The 21,823-nt window shown below is 35.7% G+C and overlaps 1 protein-coding gene across 1 annotated transcript; it reads left to right on the plus strand.

Moving 5' to 3' along the window:
* Positions 1–8,625: 8,625 nt before the first annotated feature.
* Positions 8,626–9,384, plus strand: LOC144448612 (galactose-3-O-sulfotransferase 3-like). The gene has a single exon (XM_078138888.1). The coding sequence runs from the start codon at positions 8,626–8,628 to the stop codon at positions 9,382–9,384; it is 759 nt and encodes a 252-aa protein (XP_077995014.1).
* Positions 9,385–21,823: the final 12,439 nt, after the last annotated feature.

A 21,823-nucleotide genomic window follows, 5' to 3' on the forward strand; every position in this document is an offset into this window, starting at 1 on the left:
ACAGAGGGTATACTAATTATAACTATAATGGGACAACAGAGGGTACACTAATTATAACTATAATGGGACAACAGAGGGTACACTAATTATAACTATAATGGGACAACAGAGGGTACACTAATTATAACTATAATGGGACAACAGAGGGTACACCAATTATAACTATAATGGGACAACAGAGGGTACACTAATTATAACTATAATGGGACAACAGAGGGTACACTAATTATAACTATAATGGGACAACAGAGGGTATACTAATTATAACTATAATGGGACAACAGAGGGTACATCAATTATAACTATAACTGGACAACAGAAGGTATACTAATTATAACTATAATGGGACAACAGAGGGTACACTAATTATAACTATAATGGGACAACAGAGGGTATACTAATTATAACTATAATGGGACAACAGAGGGTACATCAATTATAACTATAACTGGACAACAGAAGGTATACTAATTATAACTATAATTGGACAACAGAGGGTACACTAATTATAACTATAACGGGACAACAGAGGGTATGCTAATTATAACTATAACGGGACAACAGAAGGTACATCAATTATAACTATAACTGGACAACAGAAGGTATACTAATTATAACTATAATTGGACAACAGAGGGTACACTAATTATAACTATAATGGGACAACAGAGGGTATTCTAATTATAACTATAATTGGACAACAGAGGGTACACTAATTATAACTATAATGGGACAACAGAGGGTATACTAATTATAACTATAATGGGACAACAGAGGGTATACTAATTATAACTATAATTGGACAACAGAGGGTACACTAATTATAACTATAATGGGACAACAGAGGGTACACTAATTATAACTATAATGGGACAACAGAGGGTACACTAATTATAACTATAATGGGACAACAGAGGGTATACTAATTATAACTATAACGGGACAACAGAGGGTATACTAATTATAACTATAATGGGACAACAGAGGGTACACCAATTATAACTATAATGGGACAACAGAGGGTATACTAATTATAACTATAATGGGACAACAGAGGGTACACTAATTATAACTATAATGGGACAACAGAGGGTACACTAATTATAACTATAATGGGACAACAGAGGGTATACTAATTATAACTATAATGGGACAACAGAGGGTACACTAATTATAACTATAATGGGACAACAGAGGGTATACTAATTATAACTATAATGGGACAACAGAGGGTACACTAATTATAACTATAATGGGACAACAGAGGGTACACTAATTATAACTATAATGGGACAACAGAGGGTATACTAATTATAACTATAATGGGACAACAGAGGGTACACTAATTATAACTATAATGGGACAACAGAGGGTACACTAATTATAACTATAATGGGACAACAGAGGGTACACTAATTATAACTATAATGGGACAACAGAGGGTACACTAATTATAACTATAATTGGACAACAGAGGGTACACTAATTATAACTATAATTGGACAACAGAGGGTACACTAATTATAACTATAATTGGACAACACAGGGTACACCAATTATAACTATAACGGGACAACAGAGGGTATACTAATTATAACTATAATGGGACAACAGAGGGTACACTAATTATAACTATAATGGGACAACAGAGGGTATACTAATTATAACTATAATGGGACAACAGAGGGTACACTAATTATAACTATAACGGTACCTCAGAGGGTATACCAATTATACCTATAACGGGACAACAGAGGGTATACTAATTATAACTATAACGGGACAACAGAGGGTACACTAATTATAACTATAATGGGACAACAGAGGGTACACTAATTATAACTATAATGGGACAACAGAGGGTACACCAATTATAACTATAATGGGACAACAGAAGGTACACTAATTATAACTATAATGGGACAACAGAGGGTATACTAATTATAACTATAATTGGACAACAGAGGGTACACTAATTATAACTATAATTGGACAACAGAGGGTACACTAATTATAACTATAATGGGACAACAGAGGGTACACTAATTATAACTATAATGGGACAACAGAGGGTACACTAATTATAACTATAATGGGACAACAGAGGGTACACTAATTATAACTATAATGGGACAACAGAGGGTACACTAATTATAACTATAATGGGACAACAGAGGGTACACTAATTATAACTATAATGGGACAACAGAGGGTATACTAATTATAACTATAATTGGACAACAGAGGGTACACTAATTATAACTATAATTGGACAACAGAGGGTATACTAATTATAACTATAATGGGACAACAGAGGGTACACTAATTATAACTATAATGGGACAACAGAGGGTACACTAATTATAACTATAATGGGACAACAGAGGGTACACTAATTATAACTATAATGGGACAACAGAGGGTACACTAATTATAACTATAATGGGACAACAGAGGGTATACTAATTATAACTATAATTGGACAACAGAGGGTATACTAATTATAACTATAATTGGACAACAGTGGGTATACTAATTATAACTATAATGGGACAACATAGGGTACACTAATTATAACTATAACGGGACAACAGAGGGCACACCAATTATAACTATAATGGGACAACAGAGGGCACACCAATTATAACTATAATTGGACAACAGAGGGTATACTAATTATAACTATAATGGGACAACAGAGGGTATACTAATTATAACTATAATGGGACAACATAGGGTACACTAATTATAACTATAATGGGACAACAGAGGGTATACTAATTATAACTATAATTGGACAACAGAGGGTACACCAATTATAACTATAATGGGACAACAGAGGGTACACCAATTATAACTATAATTGGACAACAGAGGGTATACTAATTATAACTATAATGGGACAACAGAGGGTACACTAATTATAACTATAATGGGACAACAGAGGGTACACTAATTATAACTATAATGGGACAACAGAGGGTACACTAATTATAACTATAATGGGACAACAGAGGGTACACCAATTATAACTATAATGGGACAACAGAGGGTACACTAATTATAACTATAATGGGACAACAGAGGGTACACTAATTATAACTATAATGGGACAACAGAGGGTATACTAATTATAACTATAATGGGACAACAGAGGGTACATCAATTATAACTATAACTGGACAACAGAAGGTATACTAATTATAACTATAATGGGACAACAGAGGGTACACTAATTATAACTATAATGGGACAACAGAGGGTATACTAATTATAACTATAATGGGACAACAGAGGGTACATCAATTATAACTATAACTGGACAACAGAAGGTATACTAATTATAACTATAATTGGACAACAGAGGGTACACTAATTATAACTATAACGGGACAACAGAGGGTATGCTAATTATAACTATAACGGGACAACAGAAGGTACATCAATTATAACTATAACTGGACAACAGAAGGTATACTAATTATAACTATAATTGGACAACAGAGGGTACACTAATTATAACTATAATGGGACAACAGAGGGTATTCTAATTATAACTATAATTGGACAACAGAGGGTACACTAATTATAACTATAATGGGACAACAGAGGGTATACTAATTATAACTATAATGGGACAACAGAGGGTATACTAATTATAACTATAATTGGACAACAGAGGGTACACTAATTATAACTATAATGGGACAACAGAGGGTACACTAATTATAACTATAATGGGACAACAGAGGGTACACTAATTATAACTATAATGGGACAACAGAGGGTATACTAATTATAACTATAACGGGACAACAGAGGGTATACTAATTATAACTATAATGGGACAACAGAGGGTACACCAATTATAACTATAATGGGACAACAGAGGGTATACTAATTATAACTATAATGGGACAACAGAGGGTACACTAATTATAACTATAATGGGACAACAGAGGGTACACTAATTATAACTATAATGGGACAACAGAGGGTATACTAATTATAACTATAATGGGACAACAGAGGGTACACTAATTATAACTATAATGGGACAACAGAGGGTATACTAATTATAACTATAATGGGACAACAGAGGGTACACTAATTATAACTATAATGGGACAACAGAGGGTACACTAATTATAACTATAATGGGACAACAGAGGGTATACTAATTATAACTATAATGGGACAACAGAGGGTACACTAATTATAACTATAATGGGACAACAGAGGGTACACTAATTATAACTATAATGGGACAACAGAGGGTACACTAATTATAACTATAATGGGACAACAGAGGGTACACTAATTATAACTATAATTGGACAACAGAGGGTACACTAATTATAACTATAATTGGACAACAGAGGGTACACTAATTATAACTATAATTGGACAACAGAGGGTATACTAATTATAACTATAATGGGACAACAGAGGGTACACTAATTATAACTATAATGGGACAACAGAGGGTATACTAATTATAACTATAATGGGACAACAGAGGGTATACTAATTATAACTATAATTGGACAACAGAGGGTACACCAATTATAACTATAATTGGACAACAGAGGGTACACTAATTATAACTATAATGGGACAACAGAGGGTACACTAATTATAACTATAATGGGACAACAGAGGGTATACTAGTTATAACTATAATTGGACTTCAGAGGGTACACTAATTATAACTATAATTGGACAACAGAGGGTATACTAATTATAACTATAATTGGACAACAGAGGGTATACTAATTATAACTATAATTGGACAACAGAGGGTACACTAATTATAACTATAATGGGACAACAGAGGGTATACTAATTATAACTATAATTGGACAACAGAGGGTACACTAATTATAACTATAAGGGGACAACAGAGGGTACACTAATTATAACTATAATTGGACAACAGAGGGTATACTAATTATAACTATAACGGGACAACAGAGGGTACACTAATTATAACTATAATGGGACAACAGAGGGTATACTAATTATAACTATAATGGGACAACAGAGGGTACATCAATTATAACTATAATGGGACAACAGAGGGTACACTAATTATAACTATAATTGGACAACAAAGGGTATACCAATTATAACTATAATTGGACAACAGAGGGTACACTAATTATAACTATAAGGGGACAACAGAGGGTACACTAATTATAACTATAATGGGACAACAGAGGGTATACTAATTATAACTATAACGGGACAACAGAGGGTACACTAATTATAACTATAATGGGACAACAGAGGGTACACTAATTATAACTATAATTGGACAACATAGGGTACACCAATTATAACTATAATGGGACAACAGAGGGTACACTAATTATAACTATAATTGGACAACATAGGGTACACCAATTATAACTATAATGGGACAACAGAGGGTACACTAATTATAACTATAATTGGACAACATAGGGTACACCAATTATAACTATAATGGGACAACAGAGGGTACACTAATTATAACTATAATTGGACAACATAGGGTACACCAATTATAACTATAATGGGACAACAGAGGGTACACCAATTATAACTATAATTGGACAACATAGGGTACACCAATTATAACTATAATGGGACAACAGAGGGTACACTAATTATAACTATAATTGGACAACATAGGATACACTAATTATAACTATAATGGGACAACAGAGGGTACACCAATTATAACTATAACGGGACAACAGAGGGTATACTAATTATAACTATAATTGGACAACAGAGGGTATACTAATTATAACTATAATGGGACAACAGAGGGTATACTAATTATAACTATAACGGGACAACAGAGGGTATACTAATTATAACTATAATGGGACAACAGAGGGTATACTAATTATAACTATAATGGGACAACAGAGGGTACACTAATTATAACTATAATGGGACAACAGAGGGTATACTAATTATAACTATAAGGGGACAACAGAGGGTATGCTAATTATAACTATAATTGGACAACAGAGGGTACACCAATTATAACTATAATGGGACAACAGAGGGTACACTAATTATAACTATAACGGGACAACAGAGGGTACACTAATTATAACTATAATTGGACAACAGAGGGTACACTAATTATAACTATAATGGGACAACAGAGGGTACACTAATTATAACTATAATGGGACAACAGAGGGTACACTAATTATAACTATAATGGGACAACAGAGGGTATACTAATTATAACTATAACGGGACAACAGAGGGTATACTAATTATAACTATAATGGGACAACATAGGGTACACTAATTATAACTATAACTGGACAACAGAGGGTACACCAATTATAACTATAATGGGACAACAGAGGGTACACTAATTATAACTATAATGGGACAACAGAGGGTACACTAATTATAACTATAATGGGACAACAGAGGGTACACTAATTATAACTATAAGGGGACAACAGAGGGTATACTAATTATAACTATAACGGGACAACAGAGGGTACACTAATTATAACTATAATTGGACAACAGAGGGTACACTAATTATAACTATAACGGGACAACAGAGGGTATACTAATTATAACTATAATGGGACAACAGAGGGTACACTAATTATAACTATAATGGGACAACAGAGGGTATACTAATTATAACTATAATGGGACAACAGAGGGTACATCAATTATAACTATAACGGGACAACAGAGGGTATACTAATTATAACTATAATGGGACAACAGAGGGTACACTAATTATAACTATAATGGGACAACAGAGGGTATACTAATTATAACTATAACGGGACAACAGAGGGTACACTAATTATGACTATAATGGGACAACAGAGGGTATACTAATTATAACTATAATGGGACAACAGAGGGTATACTAATTATAACTATAATTGGACAACAGAGGGTATACTAATTATAACTATAACGGGACAACAGAGGGTACACCAATTATAACTATAATGGGACAACAGAGGGTATACTAATTATAACTATAATGGGACAACAGAGGGTATACTAATTATAACTATAACGGGACAACAGAGGGTACACCAATTATAACTATAATTGGACAACAGAGGGTATACTAATTATAACTATAATTGGACAACAGAGGGTACACTAATTATAACTATAACGGGACAACAGAGGGTACACTAATTATAACTATAATTGGACAACAGAGGGTATACTAATTATAACTATAATTGGACAACAGAGGGTACACTAATTATAACTATAACGGGACAACAGAGGGTACACTAATTATAACTATAACGGGACAACAGAGGGTATACTAATTATAACTATAACGGGACAACAGAGGGTACACTAATTATAACTATAATTGGACAACAGATGGTATACTAATTATAACTATAATTGGACAACAGAGGGTATACTAATTATAACTATAACGGGACAACAGAGGGTACACTAATTATAACTATAATTGGACAACAGAGGGTATACTAATTATAACTATAATTGGACAACAGAGGGTATACTAATTATAACTATAATGGGACAACAGAGGGTATACTAATTATAACTATAATTGGACAACAGAGGGTATACTAATTATAACTATAATGGGACAACAGAGGGTACACTAATTATAACTATAATTGGACAACAGAGGGTACACTAATTATAACTATAATGGGACAACAGAGGGTATACTAATTATAACTATAATGGGACAACAGAGGGTACACTAATTATAACTATAATGGGACAACAGAGGGTACACTAATTATAACTATAATTGGACAACAGAGGGTACACTAATTATAACTATAATGGGACAACAGAGGGTACACTAATTATAACTATAATGGGACAACAGAGGGTACACTAATTATAACTATAATGGGACAACAGAGGGTACACCAATTATAACTATAATGGGACAACAGAGGGTATACTAATTATAACTATAATGGGACAACAGAGGGTACACTAATTATAACTATAACGGGACAACAGAGGGTACACTAATTATAACTATAATGGGCCAACAGAGGGTACACTAATTATAACTATAATGGGACAACAGAGGGTACACTAATTATAACTATAATGGGACAACAGAGGGTACACTAATTATAACTATAACGGGACAACAGAGGGTACACTAATTATAACTATAATGGGACAACAGAGGGTACACTAATTATAACTATAATGGGACAACAGAGGGTACACTAATTATAACTATAATGGGACAACAGAGGGTATACTAATTATAACTATAATGGGACAACAGAGGGTACACTAATTATAACTATAACGGGACAACAGAGGGTTAATAATTTAAATCGTTAATTATTTTACAGGCCAAAATCAGCAAGGCCTAATTCCAAGAAACACACGGGTGCAGAAAGTCAGACGGTATACTATGATGCAAAGCCACACGTGTTTGAATTTGTTAACATTGTCAGTGGCAATGATGCTATATGTCGACCAAAGACTAATATAGTATTTATAAAAACCTTTAAAACTGGTGGAAGTACGATGTCTTCTATTATATATAGATATGGTTTGAAACATAATCTTACTGCAGCTGTCGACCCACGTCACAAATCCTTTATAATGGAGGATGAAACTTCAAAGCATTACGTTGTCAAAGAATATAATTGTAGTGATTTCCCAGGGTACAACATAATGGCCAGTCATTTATACTACAACCGACCTGCCATGGAAGAGATAGTACAGAATGGCAAGTATATAACGATTATAAGGTCCCCTTTTGCTCGTTTCAAGTCAGGGTTTTATTTTAAAAGAAGAGACACACTTCTTCCAAATTCTTCAAACCTTTTTGAAGAACATGTAAAACGTAGATACGATCGATTTCTTCGGAAAGGGGAGAGTCTTAAAATATACCTGCCAAGGTTTCGTCTACTGGAAAGTGAAGATGAGACTTTACTTGCATCGGAACTTCAACGACTAGACAAAGAACTTGACTTGGTTATGTTAACAGAATACTACGATGAATCATTGGTGTTACTTAGAAAACTAATGTGTTGGCAATTTGAAGACATAGTGTATTTTCCGATGAAAGTTCATGGTGTATACCAGCCCCCAATTACCACGGACATAGCAAATATGGTACAAGAGTTCAGTGCAGACGATGTCAAATTTTATGAATACTTCAACGACACTTTCTGGGACAAGGTTAAGAATTACGATGGCGACTTTTCAGCTGATCTCACAAAATTTCGAAAAATTCAGGACAATGTAAGAAGACGGTGTTGCAATGATAAAGAATCACCCCCGTGCAATCTCTTACATGTAGATGCATACCAAATGAGTTTAAAGATAGAAGAGAGAAATGAAGTTTACATATGTTAAAGCTACAACAGTAACATTTTTAGGCGTGCTTTGAGTGAGATACAATGACTTACTCGTAATACTGTACACCCTCAACAACAGTATTGAATCACCTGTGGATAAATGTATTTGTGCAGGTGTACACGTACATTTGGGGTCCGCCTCTGATAATACCATCTCATTTCAACTGACAGTTTTAAAACTTCTGGATACATTTGACCACTAATTAAGGGTATAATGTCTAATCATTGGTGTTTTAACAATTTTCAGTGATTGTATTGTTGATTATCTGATTGAAAAAAATGCCCCAGTTACATCTAGTGGAGCTTAAATCTGTATATGACAGATGCACAACATCAGCCATCAGACTTCACCATTACTTGTATATGACAGATGCACAACATGAGCCATCAGACTTCACCACTACTTGTATAGGACAGTCCCCCAACATCAGTCATCAGACTTCACCACTACTTGTATAGGACAGTCCCACAACATCAGTCATCAGACTTCACCACTACTTGTATAGGACAGTCCCACAACATCAGCCATCAGACTTCACCATTACTTGTATATGACAGATGCACAACATCAGCCATCAGACTTCACCACTACTTGTATAGGACAGTCCCACAGCATCAGTCATCAGACTTCACCACTACTTGTATAGGACAGTCCCACAACATCAGTCATCAGACTTCACCACTACTTGTATAGGACAGTCCCACAACATCAGTCATCAGACTTCACCACTACTTGTATAGGAGAAACCCACAGTATCAGTCATCAGACTTCACCACTACTTGTATAGGAGAAACCCACAGTATCAGTCATCAGACTTCACCACTACTTGTATAGGAGAAAACCACAGTATCAGTCATCAGAATTCGCCATTACTTGTATAGGAGAAACCCACAATATCAGTCATCAGACTTCACCACTACTTGTAACAATTGTAATGTTTGGATCCAGTGAAAATTTCAATAATTCTAGTCTTAACCCTACATTTCTAGTTCTCTACATTCTATCCCTTCAGGGTACGTACACAATTGAAGACTAGTTAGCAAAGTGTGTACATTTGCGCACGCGTCATGAAAGTTTGTGACGTGGCAGACTTAGTATGCTTTGAACGTGTGTGTGTGTGTGTGTGTGTGTGTGTGTGTGGTGGGGGTTATCTGTAACATAGATCAACAGTGTAAAAAACGTTGGACTACCTGACAGCTTTATCACCTTTGATAAAATATATAGCCACAAACATAAAAAGGTTACACCCCTGTTACACCATATGTTACATTATTTTGATAATAAATAAATATGAATGATTTACTGTCCACCCCACTTCAAATGAAAACTGTCATGCTGATGATGTTATATATTAAACACTTAAAATTCAATTCAAAAGTCAAACACCATCTGGTGCCAGTTTATGAAATCAGACTAATACATAATACGCTAAAATGTGTGTATAGAGTACCTGTCTGTCTGTCTGTCTGTCTGTCTGTCTGTCGCTCTCTCACTCTCTCTCTCTCTCTCTCTCTCTCTCTCTCTCTCTCTCTCTCTCTCTCTCTCTCTCTCTCTCTCTCTCTCTCTCTCTCTCTCTCTCTCTCTCTCTCTCTCTCTCTCTCTCTCTCTCTCTCTTTTGGAATATATTTACCCTGTGTAGTCAATAATTATAATTATGATAGTGCTAACCCGGGATCTTATAAAGTAGATGCAAGACAGTCACGCAGTCCACATTGAGTCACGATCAAAAAGTACCTGTCATGTGAGTATTATGTTTGGGGGAGGGGGTCATCATGCTTTAGAATTAAGTGATAGGGGGGGGGCAGCCTGTTTTTTGTTTTACAGATGGGAGGGGGGGGGGTCAGTGAGTTTTTGCCTGCCCGATTTAAGAATCCACCCCCCCCCAGGCTGGAGAAACTGACCAGTCCCTAAGTGTTGATTTTTTGAACATTATGTACTGCCACAAAATTTACCAATCTTATGTAGGTTTGTTTTCTCCATAAATCTTATGGAATATTCTAAATTACCTTAATCTAAGTTTTATATTTGTACAGGACAAAATCGTATCTTGTGTAACACATACACTTTAGTATATGTAGTAACTGATGCGATACCACAAAAAAGGGACAAATGACATTTCTGTAGAGATACAGGCGATGAATGAAAAAATTAACAGGTGCAATATCCATACCTGCTAGCCAGCTAGGGTTTATTTGTAGTTCAGCGTTGACCCTTTCAAATTGTATGCATACATGACATCTTTAACGTACCCCACAGTGTGATCCCAAAGTAACCATCACAAGTGAATTTAATTTGTAAAGTGAACTGTAGGATGTCAGATTGACAAATGAAATCTAGTATTTGCATTCACCCTGTTATTGAATTATCATAACTTTAGATGAGCCAGTATGTAATAAAAGGATAAACTGCATAGATATGATGTATGTTGTATAACTGGAACATGGACTTTATTTATCAAAGCCTTGAGTTAACGTTCGGCCTCCCACCAAAGTCAGAGCCTGGAGAGATGCGCACCCCTCTTCATGTTCAAAATCCAAGTTGTTCAAACATGCAAAATTAAATCACAATAAGTCACGCATAGGAGATGAGCTTCCTACGATGACAATCCATAATTGTTAGCATCGTGGAAATGAACCAAAGGACACTAATACGTTAACAAACAAACAAACATACGATATGAGTACCAGTCCTATTGTATTGACACCCATGTGAGCTATTGCTGTGTCTTTTATTGTATTTCTCTAACCAGGTGTTTGGCGACATGTATAAGCAGTTTCCTGTCTGAACCCAAACACGGTAATTGCAAATTCATGACAGTATTAAGATCATACTTTTTGGGTCTGTTTTATGAATTCCTTATAATAGTTGATTTGTATATTATTTTCATAATGCAAATAAAGATAATGAACTTCGTTCCACTCAGATGTGTATGGTTGCAAAAACAGAGTAAGAGAATGAGACTGATGTTTACCAAACTAAAGAGTATCTTTGCAAACCAATATACAATTTTATTGTATGTACTTGTAGAGACATGACTTCTGCTGTGCTGGCTGGGATAAACAATCTATTGCAGAAAATAGAAAATGTGTTTGGACAAAGCTTTACAACTAAGTATGCTAGTATCTGAAAAATGCTCAAATATCAAAACCAAAGTCCCTACATACAGTATCAGCCAACCAACCCATTGAATGCATATAGAATACACTTTCATTATGTAGTCTACTAAAATTCTGCCTATTTGAGTGTTATCTACTATATGAACCCAATCTATATCCTGTATAGGTAAGTGGCCAGTAGAGTATTCCCACATTGAATTCTGCGAGAATACATTGGAATCCTGTTGGCTAAACTCCATCATTATATTCTGATGTTCCATCTCCATTGTAATACAGTGTCTTTATTCGACATGAGCTCTGGTAATCTCCATTGTGTATTGTGAAGAATTCTACTGGATACTACCAGTATCCATAACAGTATAAACGACAATACACTTAGTCTCAGTTACCCAGACTCTCACCGCTATGGGCTGTGCTTATGAGATCTTCCCAAACGAGGGTCTGGGAAAACCACGTTCCAACTACCCAGTGGTGGAAGTCACACAGGACATTTCTTCCAGGCATGAAAAGTGGGTTTACGAGGCCTGTTTGTTGTAATTAATATATGTCAGTCGCTTGAAAAGTGATAATCTGTCGTGAAGGTACCCAAATCGTTCAGCCTGCAATGTTGGACGTGAAGTACTCCCCATGATGCACTGCTCCAGAAGCTACTTTCTAATGTTGTGCGGGTGAGTTGAAATCTCGTTTTCCCAGACTCTCGATCGGAGAGGTCTCATATGCAGAGCTCGTCTTGCTGCTAGACGTTCGGGCTTTCTTTCGATGCTATAACTATAAGCGAACGAAATTCGCATGTGAGGGCTTGCCCGAACTCGGATGTTCCATCCTCGATAGCGTTGTTCGGCTGTGTGTCGTATTTTATCGGAACAACATCCGAGGGCTAGCTGATAGACTAATGCAGAGCCCCCAGCGGCGAGAGTCTGGGTAACCGAGACTACAGTACACTATGTATCCCGGGTCATTTCACAGAGTGATAGAAGTACATTTAGTATGGGGTGGGGCTGTGTCTTCTACAGACTTTTTTTTGACGATTTACCCCCTCCCCCACCACCACCCCGCCGGAAAATGAAAAAAAAACGTTATTAATATAGAGTAATTTCTGCAAATCAAATCCCCTTCCTAGGTGTTCTTTATTAAGGTAAAATTTAATTCATTCACAAATGTGACCAATCCTTATCAAATAGTATTCAGGACTATTTAACAAACTACATGCTGCAGTTGTTACTCATATATTTTGTTGTGTAATATAAGTCTAGCTTATAGTATTATAATTACCTCATTACTATTCATGATGTAATGCAAGTGACAATGTTGGAATGTGATGAAGTGTTAGTTTTTACTAGCGGTTCAATAATCTGTTATTATGACAACGCGAAAGACAAGAGTATCAAGAAGGGCATGGTGTGTTTTCAACCCAGGATACACTTGTCTAGACATCAATATTATTTCTAAAATTATTGATCTACGGTAAAAATGGCGTCAATCACGTCCACCCAATATAATCACGTCCACCCAATATAATCACGTCCATCCAATATAATCACGTTAAACATGCTAAAAAATAAAAGCCAAAAACGTCATGTTGAGCGGTTCTCAAATCCGACGACGACAACAGTCACTTAATTCCAAAACAATTACACCTCAATAATGTATACCAGTACAATCTAGTATTATGTCTTTTCGTCCAATCACAGCTAGACACGTCGAGATTTACTGGAATAATGGTCCAGCTAACCTGCTACCACGTGTCAATTAGGTACACACCTACCAAGGTATGACTTTGACACGCAGCATAGACTACTTTCGTAAACCACCCTCTAAAGCTCATTAATTGGTATGTGGTGACGACAACGTTAGCATTCTTGATCACGATAGATAGAGGTTAGGTTAAAGTTAATGTTAGCAACAAATTCAAAGGTAACATCTGCCCAACAAAGACTGACAGTTGTCGTGCGGAAGTCATATTTGAGCTAGAAGCAACCACTTCGAGGATGGCGAGTCAAGGTTTGTAATACACATATATATTATGTCACTCGTTTACTTTTCATCTTTTGCCTGTATATTTATGTTATACTTATATGTAATTTTGGAAGTCGCATAACTTTCAACAGATGGCTTTGGGAAGCATATGTTTGTATGTATGGTGAGTGGACACATGGCAGTAGCTATGTTACGAGGTAACTTTCAAAAAGATGGATATGGGAAGCATGTGTGTGTATGTACGGTGAGTGAGAACATGACAGTGTCTGTGTTACGGGGGTTAGTTCTTTGTGCTCGCGCGCATGTGTCTGTCTGTCTGTGGAATCATACTAAACACAGACTTAATAGTATCATTGTATAGAAAACATATTAGAGATGAATAGAACCCATTAAACATAGAGTATTCATGATTTTTATATTGATATCAATGTGCAGTATATATATATTGCATTGTCTTACTATTCATGTTCACCCCAAACTGAATGATACACCGTATGGATGCCTGACATCTTCTGTGCTTTAAACTAAATAAATGCCTCCCGTAATGGAATGTAGAAATGGAAAATTAATGATACGAAAAAAGCCTGTTATCATAGTGTTTTAGTGCTAATGAGTAATTTGCTAAATTAGTGATTTCCGCTAATTAGGCTTCATCCTAAGAATATTAACTGCAAATTTCATCTGACCTAGTACATATATCAACCATAACAATGCACGCATGAGGTTTCTTGATATAGCTTTTGCTTTTAATGAATAATTCGCATTGTTAATGGTCTTCAGCAATTGAGCTAGATCTGTGGAATACATACTTCAAATTCCATATAATTTATCAAATACATCAACCACGAGAAAACACCCATATCCTCTACAGCCTGTCGGTATAGTTTTTAATTTTAATTGGTAATTTGCATAAGTAATTATTTTCGGCAATTAGGATATGTCTTAAGAATGCAAACTTCGGATTTCATTTACGTTGATTCATCAACCATAAAAATCATACTTTTTGATGAAGTTGCTTGTGTAGTTTTTAATTGCGATGTGTAATATCCATAAGTAATCATTTCGATAATTCGGCAATATTTTAGAATGTAAACTTTAAATTTAAGATAATTTAGTACATGCATTTATGCTAAAGACGTGCATGTGTACACACATGACATTTAAAGCTTGATGATGTAACATAATTATAAGGTAAATGGTTAATTTGCATAATGAATGACCTTTTATAATTAGACAATATGTTAACTATGTAAGCTTCAAACTTCATACAGTTTTGTATCATTAAATTTCCAATTAAGTGGTACGTACATCATATACAATAGCTGTTGGTTTGTTTTCCAACAATGTATGTAGGCCCAAAAAATTACTGTTTTTGCCCTTACGGGAGGCATTCAGTTTAAATCTGGTTACATGGCATAGCCACAATTTACGTTGCTACATATCTACGATGTAAGTCCATTCACCTCAAACAAAATACATGGCTCGACAAGGCCTTTCCTAAGGCCTTACAGACAAAATTTGGTTCCGGTTACCCAACCTAGTTTTTCACTGCCAACACTACACTTTGCTTTACGTATTCGATAAAAAGATAAAATAAAACCTAACTGACTGAACTTGACAAATACACATGAAATAAAAATTTTAAAAAATCAATTAAAAAATCTGCCTACCCTAGCTATTGTAAAAATAGAGCATAATCGGAGCCATGCAATTTTTAGGGCTAATATTGTGAAATTGTAGAGTCTGGCTCTATAAACTATCACTGATATTGCTACATCCTATCATCTTGTATCGTAAACACTTATATATGTTATTTTCATTCGTTTTTGTTTGGTCTCACCTTTTTTTAATTGTCTTTTTCCAAATATACGTTTCCTTTGAGTGAGCTACTATTATTGTTATCACATCATCACCGAATGTATATACAACAGAATTCTAACAAAGTACCGAGTTTGTCTTTCACAAGCTGTGATAAAATTACCTACGTGTGACACGTTTCTCAGTCTGTTATGTTGTAATCTTTCACTCCCATGTGTTATTGTTGATGTGGCCTATTACACACTCACCCATGCAGTAAACTGATAACTTTACCAAAAACTGTTGACTTTAAATTTGTGTATGATTTGATGTCCTGTAACAACCATGTGTATGTGTACATGTGTGATGATAGTGAGGGTTTGTTAACACTGATTTAGGATGGTAGATTTTAACCCCCTCCCCCGGGGGGAGGCAAGTACAATGGACTCCATCCGTCAGTCTATGAAGGCATGAGTTTGTCCGTACATAATACGTCATTACTCAGATATGCAGTATCCGATTTCTTTCAAACTTTAAACAAAGGTGACATCATATGGGACGTTTGCATGTCAATTTGTTTTTTGATATATGCAAATTCGACCACATATTTACTTATTTACTGCATAACTCAAAAATCGTAATACACACACTCCATTCATTGTGTGTACCCCATATTATTATATGCAAGCTATCTTTGGAGACATTAACCTGTGGTAGAGTTTATTACTTGATAACTTTAGGAAGCCGTACGTGTACACAGACAAGTTTCAATCGTTACATCTACTGACTATTCCTTCTTTTAATGGTTATCACCTTTGTTTTCCAATCACATCATAGTTGTGGCGAATAAATCTCGTAAAGAAATGACTGAGTTTTGGCAGATGCATGCTAAAGAAACCACTTTAGAGGCAGTAATTCTTGATTCGACATCAGAAGCAGTAAACGAAGTTGAAAGACCGGAAGTCTTGTCTCTACTTCCAGACTATGAGGGTTTGAAAGTTCTGGAACTAGGAGCTGGCATTGGGTAAGATAACATAATGTAAATGAACCCATCTGTCTATCTTTTGGTAAATAAAATTTAAGGTAATCCCACTTCGTCGTTTCTAACTGTCTTTCCTCAAATCCTGTCAGATCGGTGATAAAATGTGCAAATAATGTCGGGGATAAAATATAGCCATCCATTAATGATTTTTTTTATTCACAAAAAAATCACGGTTTTGTACCCCCAAAATGATCAAACACAGACAATTGAAGATATCTTGCCGTCATAGACAACCCATTTTTATTTCATATTTTTTTCAGCACACGTTCAAATTTTTATGATAAAAGTATAGATAAGAAAATGAGGGTAGAACTTATTCTATATAACTGCCTTAAAGAAGAGACCATGGCAAAAAGTAACTTTGAATTTACCAGTTTTTAGTATGATCGAAAAATGCAAAACAACATCATTGGTGAATGGGCGTATATCAAATGTAAGGCTAGTTTCAGTACAAGTACGTTTTACCTTGAATTGATTTCGATCAAAGGACTGTATCCATATTTTGTATTGTCTTCAATGTCTTGTGGTTTATTTTTTAAAGGCGTTTTACCGGGATTTTGGCAGAAAAAGCACAACATGTAATGGCTGTTGATTTTATGGAATCATTTGTTGAAAAGAACGTCAAGCTAAATGGTCATCACAAAATATAGAATTCCTGCAAGCAGATGTTACACAGCTTAAACTTCAAGATAATAGGTAAGGACTACATTCTGAAGTCTTTACTTACTCAGACATAATTAACCGTTCAATAAAGTTGTGAATAGGTAACGTTTCTGTAGTAACCCTTTTGCGAGCTAAAAGCTAACACTACTCATGGTTTAGGAAATCTATGATGTTATATGTTATATATTCTGACTGATTACACTGGCTTCTTGTATAAACAATTTATTCCTGTATAAAATTGCTTCTGTTATAAAGAAGAAGTTTGGTCAACGATATTTCTCTTACACTTTTCACTTCAATTTGGAATAAATTTGCTCACAATCTTTGTCATTTTGGATGTGGGTCATCATACTGCCCGCCTTTAAATCTTATGTTTGTGATAATATATTTTATTCTTCTCTACTTGTCTCTCTTTCCTTTCTTGTCGTAATCCCTATTGTCAACCTGTGTCATTCCATTCTCTAGTGCCATTTCTTCTTTTTTAGCACTTGGATCTGTATCACTCGGCCGTATCTCACTGAGAAGTGTGTGTATGTGTGTTTGAAAGCTCCATAGTTACGTGATGGGAAGCGTGCAATATGGTCAAGTCGCATAGTCCCAAACCTGAATGGAAATATATAGAATGTTGTGGTTGTGCATATGTAAAACATATTCGGAGGGATCATTCCAATCACATTCCAATATATATACACTTATCACTCTATTTTCTTGTCAGTTTCGATTTCGTATTTACTAATTGGTTGTTGACGTACCTAAGCGATGAAGAAATATTCGAATTCTTGAAAAACGTTCTTTTCTGGTTGGAAGATGGTGGATTTCTATTTATCAAAGAATCTTGTTTCTATAGTGGAGGTTAGTAATATGGCTCTTGTTAAAAGTGTAGTCGGTAATTGTAGGTTCAGGTCTACCTTTCTAGCCCTCTAATATAACTTTAAGGTAAATATTACAGCATGCAGGTATCGATGATGTCTCGACACCTGCAATAACGGTTTGCCTTGTGTATGGAGATTAAAATAATTAATGATACTCCTAGGTGGTTACAATCCATTTCTGGTAACGACAGTTAATGTGGTGCAAGATACACTATCAGGTGAATATAGCAATGATTCAACTAGGCTAGTGTAATGTAATGTCACTGTATGCTGCTAGTGTAATGTAATGTCAATGTATGCTGCTAGTGTAATGTTATGTCATGGTATGCTGCTAGTGTAATGTTATGTCACTGTATGCTGCTAGTGTAATGTAATGTCACAGTATGCTGCTAGTGTAATGTTATGTCACTGTATGCTGCTAGTGTAAAGTAATGTCACAGTATGCTGCTAGTGTAATGTTATGTGTACTGTATGCTGCTAGTGTACTGTTATGTCACTGCATGCTGCTAGTGTAATGTTATGTCAATGTATGCTGCTAGTGTAATGTAATGTCACAGTATGCTGCTAGTGTAATGTTATGTCACTGTATGCTGCTAGTGTAAAGTAATGTCACAGTATGCTGCTAGTGTAATGTTATGTCACTGTATGCTGCTAGTGTAATGTTATGTCAATGTATGCTGCTAGTGTAAAGTAATGTCACTGTATGCTGCTAGTGTACTGTTATGTCATTGTATGCTGCTAGTGTAATGTTATGTCAATGTATGCTGCTAGTGTAATGTTATGTCAATGTATGCTGCTAGTGTAATGTTATGTCACAGTATGCTGCTAGTGTAATGTTATGTGTACTGTATGCTGCTAGTGTACTGTTATGTCACTGCATGCTGCTAGTGTAATGTTATGTCAATGTATGCTGCTAGTGTAATGTAATGTCACAGTATGCTGCTAGTGTAATGTTATGTCACTGTATGCTGCTAGTGTAAAGTAATGTCACAGTATGCTGCTAGTGTAATGTTATGTCACTGTATGCTGCTAGTGTAATGTTATGTCAATGTATGCTGCTAGTGTAAAGTAATGTCACTGTATGCTGCTAGTGTACTGTTATGTCATTGTATGCTGCTAGTGTAATGTTATGTCAATGTATGCTGCTAGTGTAATGTTATGTCAATGTATGCTGCTAGTGTAATGTTATGTCACTGTATGCTGCTAGTGTAATGTAATGTCACAGTATGCTGCTAGTGTAATGTTATGTCACTGTATGCTGCTAGTGTAAAGTAATGTCACAGTATGCTGCTAGTGTAATGTTATGTCACTGTATGCTGCTAGTGTACTGTTATGTCACTGTATGCTGCTAGTGTAATGTTATGTCAATGTATGCTGCTAGTGTAATGTTATGTCAATGTATGCTGCTAGTGTAATGTTATGTCACTGTATGCTGCTAGTGTAATGTTATGTCACTGTATGCTGCTAGTGTAATGTAATGTCTATGTATGCTGCTAGTGTAATGAAATGTCACTGTATGCTGTTAGTGTAATGTTATGTCACTGTATGCTGTTAGTGTAATGTTATGTCACTGTATGCTGCTAGTGTAATGTTATGTCAATATATGCTGCTAGTGTAATGTTATGTCAATGTATGCTGCTAGTGTAATGCAATGTCACAGTATGCTGCTAGTGTAATGATATGTTACTGTATGCTGCTAGTGTAATGCAATGTCACTGTACATAGTGTAATGCAATGTCACTGTATGCTGCTAGTGTAATGCAATGTCACTGTATGCTGCTAGTGTAATGCAATGTCACTGTATGCTGCTAGTGTAATGTTATGTCACTGTATGCTGCTAGTGTAATGCAATGTCACTGTATGCTGCTAGTGTAATGCAATGTCACTGTATGCTGCTAGTGTAATGCAATGTCACTGTATGCTGCTAGTGTAATGCAATGTCACTGTATGCTGCTAGTGTAATGAAGATTTGTTTGAAACTATAGTTTATACATAAAAAACCTAAACCATATCAAGTTGTCGCTGTATTATGCCTGAATTAGAAGTTTGAGTTCTGTCATTAGTAAGTGATTGCTACATCACTTTTGCCAATTCCACTTGATGGTTGGTTCACAGGGTTAGAACGTAACTTTTGCCAATCCCACTTGATGGTTGGTTCGCAGGATTAGAACATCACTTTTGCCAATCCCACTTGATGGTTGATTCACAGGGTTAGAACATAACCTTTGCCAATCCCACTTGATGGTTGGTTCACAGGGTTAGAACATAACCTTTGCCAATCCCACTTGATGGTTGGTTCACAGGGTTAGAACATCACTTTTGCCAATCCCACTTGATGGTTGGTTCACAGAGTTAGAACATAACGTCTGCCAATCCTACTCGATGTTTCACAGGGATAGAACATAACTTTTGCCAATCCCACTTGATGGTTGGTTCACAGGGTTAGAACATCACTTTTGCCGATCCCACTTGATGGTTGGTTCACAGGGTTAGAACATAACCTTTGCCAATCCCACTTGATGGTTGGTTCACAGGGTTAGAACATAACCTTGCCAATCCCACTTGATGGTTGGTTCACAGGGTTAGAACATAACTTTTGCCAATCCCACTTGATGGTTGAATCACAGGGTTAGAACATAACGTCTGCCAATCCCACTCGATGGTTCACAGGGATAGAACATAACTTTTGCCAATCCCACTTGATGGTTCGCGGGTTAGAACATAACGTCTGCCAATCCCACTTGATGGTTGGTTCACAGGGTTAAAACATAACGTCTGCCAATACCACTTGATGGTTCACAGGGTTGGAACATAACGTCTGCCAATCCCACTTGATGGTTGGTTCACAGGGTTAGAACATAACGTCTGTCAATCCCACTTGATTGTTCACAGGGTTAGAACATAACGTCTGCCAATACCGTACCACTTGATTGTTCACAGGGTTAGAACATAACGTCTGTCAATCCCAC

The sequence above is a fragment of the Glandiceps talaboti genome, chromosome 17, assembly GCF_964340395.1.
Source record: "Glandiceps talaboti chromosome 17, keGlaTala1.1, whole genome shotgun sequence".
NCBI lineage: Eukaryota > Metazoa > Hemichordata > Enteropneusta > Spengelidae > Glandiceps > Glandiceps talaboti.

Bases quoted from the DNA above. Each gene is read 5' to 3' on its own strand.
- LOC144448612 (XM_078138888.1), top strand. From the start codon at position 8,626: ATGGAGGATGAAACTTCAAAGCATTACGTTGTCAAAGAATATAATTGT.